At 52.9% G+C, this 5,000-nt stretch overlaps 3 protein-coding genes across 3 annotated transcripts in view; 1 reads left to right on the plus strand and 2 right to left on the minus strand.

The window, feature by feature from the left end:
- Positions 1-1,754, plus strand: part of LOC126574218 (uncharacterized) — a 3,764-nt gene extending 2,010 nt beyond the window's left edge. The window contains exons 5-7 of the mRNA XM_050234287.1: positions 1-51; positions 137-251; positions 319-1,754. The exon at positions 1-51 is cut by the window's left edge and continues 110 nt beyond it. Coding sequence (XP_050090244.1) covers positions 1-51; positions 137-251; positions 319-1,746 — 1,594 coding nt within the window. The 3' untranslated portion in view covers positions 1,747-1,754. The remainder of the gene's footprint in view (positions 52-136; positions 252-318) is intronic.
- Positions 1-5,000, minus strand: part of LOC126574330 (uncharacterized) — a 120,425-nt gene that overhangs the window by 73,372 nt on the left and 42,053 nt on the right. The window lies entirely within an intron of this gene.
- LOC126571589 (V-type proton ATPase subunit d-like) lies at positions 3,325-4,380 on the minus strand. The gene has a single exon (XM_050230239.1). It carries the CDS (start codon positions 4,378-4,380, stop codon positions 3,325-3,327), a length of 1,056 nt encoding a protein of 351 aa, XP_050086196.1.

The raw sequence follows: 5,000 nt of genomic DNA on the forward strand, positions 1-5,000 counted from the left end.
CGATCTGGATTGTGGTTCCGTGCAATCGTTCATCAACGGCCGGAAGGTTCTGTAAGTCAATCCGGGGGGGGGGTGCCCCCGGGAGGGTGTACAGTTGGGTAACATTGTTAGTCCATTGTCTTGTTTCTTACTCCAGCGATGAGGATACTGGTGCCCTGGAGGAGGAACGACAACCACCAGCACTGCCCAAAGTGTTGTCGACAATTTCATTTAAAAATGCCATCATTGACAAGTACCGTACGATGGTCGAGGTGAGTGCACCGGAATCATCATCGCCGTGATGTTCTATGTTATGTTGACTCGTACATCTCTTTCCAGCCACACAACGAGGAGGATTCCGGTTCGGAAAGTGACGAGAATGCCGCACCCAGTGCAATGCCGTCGAGGTTGGATTCGGATTTTAAGTTTTTCGGTGATGACTCGAACGTTTACGAGGTGCTGCGCAGCTCTCCAGACTTTGCCGGTGTGCTGCAGTTGCTGAGAAAGCTGCACAAAGTGGGCCCGGAGGCGTGCCTTAGCCAGACCAATCTGACGGAGGCACAGCTCGCCCGGACCCGTGAACGCTCGCGGCAGATCGAGGACCTACAGGCAACGGTCAGCGCGGAGGAGTACCGTCGGTTGAAGGAACAGGAACGGTTGGAGCTACTGAAGGAGATGGGTCCACCGTGGTTACTGCTGTATCTGTTCTCCCGCGATTGCTGCAAGGCGAAATCGTTCAATTACGTCGAAAAATCGGAGCTCGGCGAGGCAGCAGATTCGGCTTCCGCGTACTCGCCAGACAGTGGGCTCTCCGATGAGGGTGGTCTCGGTGTTGGGTTGGGCGGTGGCCCGGTAGGTGGTCAACAGCGGCGCAAATCGAGCTACTCGATGCCGGCCACGATGCGGGCACGGCTGAGCGTCAGTTCCCATTCGGCCGCCATCATCTCGAACGAGATTCTGTCGAAGGTCGTGTGCAGCATCGACCAGGCGATCGAGGAGGGCGAATGTGAGCTGGCGCTCGGCTCCATTTCCAGCTTCCTGGAGCGGAAGTGCACCAGCGAGGAGTTCATCGTGCCGGCGGACCACGAGAAGCTGCAATCGTTTCTACAGGAGGCCGAACAGCGGGAGCTGGCCGTGAAGGATCTGAACGAGCTGTACAACTTCTTCGTCAGCGAAAGCTTCAAAAGTGGCTTGCAGGAAGGCCGGCCGACGGAGAGTACGAAGGAGATATTTCACATCTTTGGCGAGAGCGGCATCGAGGTCGATGTGAATTTGCTCGAGGCGAAAATATCGGACAACATGATACTGGGCTTGGTAGCGGAACCGGAAGTAGCGGAACCACCCGCTGATGAGCACCGACCGACTGAGACCCTCGGGGCAGTCACAACGGACGCACCGAGCCAGGAACAAGACGCCACCGAGCAGCTCACCAGCGTTCCTGCGCTGCTACTACCGGACCCGGCGCCGAATGATACGCCGATCGAACCAACGGAGGAGGCGCAGGGCCAAGGCGAAGAGGCCACTCAGACTGAACCAATCGAAATTGCGTGTTTGCAGCGTAACGTAAGGAGATTGCCGAAGGTGGCGCGGAAGGAGGAGTGCATTGCGTACAAGTGCAAAGTTTCGGCCATCCCGGGCATTGGGCCACCGCTAAGCGCTGAGGTCCGAGATGCATTCCTCGACCATCTGGCGGTGCGTGCGGCCGACCAGCAGGGGTTGATCTATCCACGCAATTTCCGGGAGACGTCCTGTCCCAAAATTGATTGAACGACCGCTGGGCCCCTGGGCACCAGCCCTTTGAGGAAAAGAGCGCGTATCTGTGTGTTTGTGTGGCTGTATGTGTGTGCTCTGTGCTGTGTGTGTTTTGGCATGTTGAATCATCATTTATCAAAACCGTATCTATTATGCAGCGCGCATTATCTCCCAGGACATCGTTATTCATTTTGAGCGAGCGGCAGTTTGGTTTCGTTGGTGGCCTTCGTCTCCATCGTCGCGAACCATCTTCATCCCACCGACCGAAAAGAAGAACCGGCTGACAATGGACGGACGGACTGAGCTCGCGACCACGGGCAGAGAGGTTTTGGTCGCGCAGCAGGAATCCAATCAAATCCTGACCAAAGGCCCACCACCTCATCCTCACGAGCAAGCAGAGCAAATGCAAGCCGGCGGCGATTCTCGGGCCTCGCGGAACACGAAATACGGAACCACATTTATCACATCATTATTCACATGTAAATGACGTTTTCCATTTCACCAACGCTCGAGGGGGGGGGGGGGGAGGGGGGAGGCGCAGCGAGTTTGAAGGGACGCGGAGGTTTCGTTCCGGAATACTACGGAGCTTCCAGCGCCGCCGGTGATGGATGAAGCGCTCCAACGTTCGTTGCGGGGTTGCAGTTTGGGTTTCGCTCGCGGGTGGGGCGGGTGGTCTGTGTTCGATTTGTTTATTTAGCGTACGGGACGGACGGGGTCACATTTGTTTACTACTTCGTTACGTTACCGCAAAACCCCTCCCTCCGCATCCACGAGAAGGGTGACAACAATGTGGAGCTTCGGTTCCACAGAGAAGCACCTGGATGCAGCAACGAAATCGAAACCAACAAATATTGATTCTTTTCCAGCACGTGTCCTATGGTGCCCTTAGCAAACAGTTCATCCTCCGAGTCGCCGAGCCGCGAAAAGAATGAATTTAAAGCGCGTGTTAACGCAAATGCTTACTCGCAAAAGTGAGGGAAGCAAAAGAGAACCAAAACGAGTATAGTACTACACGATCTGGTGTCTGGTCGGGAGAACACGGATTTAATGTATAAACCGGAATCCAGAAAAAAGATTTAAATTATGTCCGTGCTAAGCGGCACAGAAGCGGCAGACGATGGCTTTAGCAGAAAACAATAGTTTTCCTCGTACAGCATCGCGGAGCCATTGTGCGTTACAGAAAGATATAACTTTTTAACCTCACAAAAGCACCATTTAAATTAACCTAACAAAAGGCCCAGCTCAACATGAAGCAAGACACGGGCTTTTGTGCGCGGGATGGCATCGCACAATGGATGAAAAAAAAAGAGAAAGAATTATCATTCCACCGAACCAAGTGTAGGACCAGCGCACAGGACCGGTGTAATGGTGTCGGAGCGGCGACCGCACGGCCCTTTCGTAGAACAGCAGAAATGTAGCATCTAATTGGGTGGAAGTTATGATGTCGATAAGCATTGCGTGGCAACACACTGGCCAAAGGGCCCTGGCAACCGGGCTCAGCGGAAGTGTAGATACAGGGAAACTTTTTCTTTGATAAATGGTGTATTCCGTACGTTTTACAGGATAATAAAAAGTTTTCGAAACAAATCAAAGCTAGTGCCCGCGAAAGATGGGAATGTAGTGGTCCATCCGGGTGCGATAATTCTGGGCGATGCACTCGGCAATCCAGAGGATGTTTCGATGTTCCTGCTCGCGCAACCGAAGGTAGGAGTAGAAAACACCGAAGTGGTACTGCTGCATGAAGCTTCGCACATGTAGCTTCACCTCGTGCGCGCTGAACCTATCCTCGAGCGTTCGACCGTCTGGGTTCCGTTCGGCTTCCTCGAACATGGCTGCATACTCGGCGCAGCAGCTAGCGGCCGCCTTGGTCTGCACGTAATCCGTTGCCCGGGCTAGTGCTGCCAGTCCATCGGGATGCATACGACCACAGCGTGGGTACAGGTGGACACAAACGTCCTTCGTCAGCAGCGTATCGAAGGCATTGATCGTTACAATGATGGAACGCCGGTCCGCTTCGAAGGCCAGTATTTCGCACATCACGTCAGCCGTTGTGCCACCGAGCTGGGAGCAGAACTTGTGGAACGCTTCGAGGTACTCCCGGTGGACGGTGTTACGCAACAGCTCCACATTGATCTCGTCCAAGTCCTGTACCGATAGGCAATCGGCAAAGAAGGGAGCGACGGGTGTGTCGATCAGGATCGCATAGTACAGATCGGTGAGCGTGGAAGCGATGGGCAGGGCGCCCATCTGTTCGAATTGTCCCAGCGGATGACACTTCGAGATAAGCTCGGTGATGGGCCGATGGTGGAGTGTTCCGGTGATGAGCAGGATGATGTTATCGATCATGTAGCCGTACGTGATGTAGTCCAGGAAGGTGGACAGTGGCTCGACCGAGTGGTTGCGCAGATACCGGAATTCAATCACCAGCTGCTCGCGTAGCCGCGCCGCTATGATGCCGGTGGAGAGTGGGGATGCGTCGTCGGCGAGGAAGTTTCCATAATCCGTACTCTGCAGATGCAGCTTCAGATCGTCGAGTGTTTCGCACTGCATCAGGTTGAGGTAGTCGGATTGTTTGAGGATGCCACCGGAGAATCCACGGCACAGCCCTTCCAGGTAGCCGTTATCCACGTTGAATATAAATCCGGCCATCTTTTAAACACAACACACTTTGCGCGCTTCCAAAGGTTACTTTGATGACAAGTTGCAATATTCGCGCCTTTTTTTGGATAGTGGGAAAATGGTGCTGCGGATAATGGTTTAATTCGGTGGAAAAATAATCGCCGCTTAACATTAACAGCGGAATTCAAGGCAGTTTCATGTGAAGATTACGCTTTAAAAGATAATTAAATGTAATGACAGGTTGATTCTTCAGAATGATGCAACATGATGGCGGTCATCAATAATATGCAAATATCTCGTGGAATTAGCAATCGGTTGGTGGTTAAGCAAATGCAACGGGAATTGAAATGCTTGCTGATGTGTTCTATCTATGCGCTCCTCGTTCTATCTCTCCATACTAGGTTGGAACATCCACAACTATTGGCATCCACCAACCAACTTGAGCGCATCGCCCTTTTGTGAATCCGGCTGATGGAGATGAACCGAGTAAGGCAGTGTCTGCTACTGCAAACGCAACTACCACCGAGCCATTCCTACGAAGCGAAGAAAATGATAAATTATGCTGCTGTTGATAAATTAACGAGAACGATTTAAAATACATTTGCGTCTCCCGTACGTCGGTACCGATTTTGGGTACCGGAGGCCATCAG

Source organism: Anopheles aquasalis, chromosome 2 (genome assembly GCF_943734665.1).
Source record: "Anopheles aquasalis chromosome 2, idAnoAquaMG_Q_19, whole genome shotgun sequence".
Lineage (NCBI taxonomy): Eukaryota > Metazoa > Arthropoda > Insecta > Diptera > Culicidae > Anopheles > Anopheles aquasalis.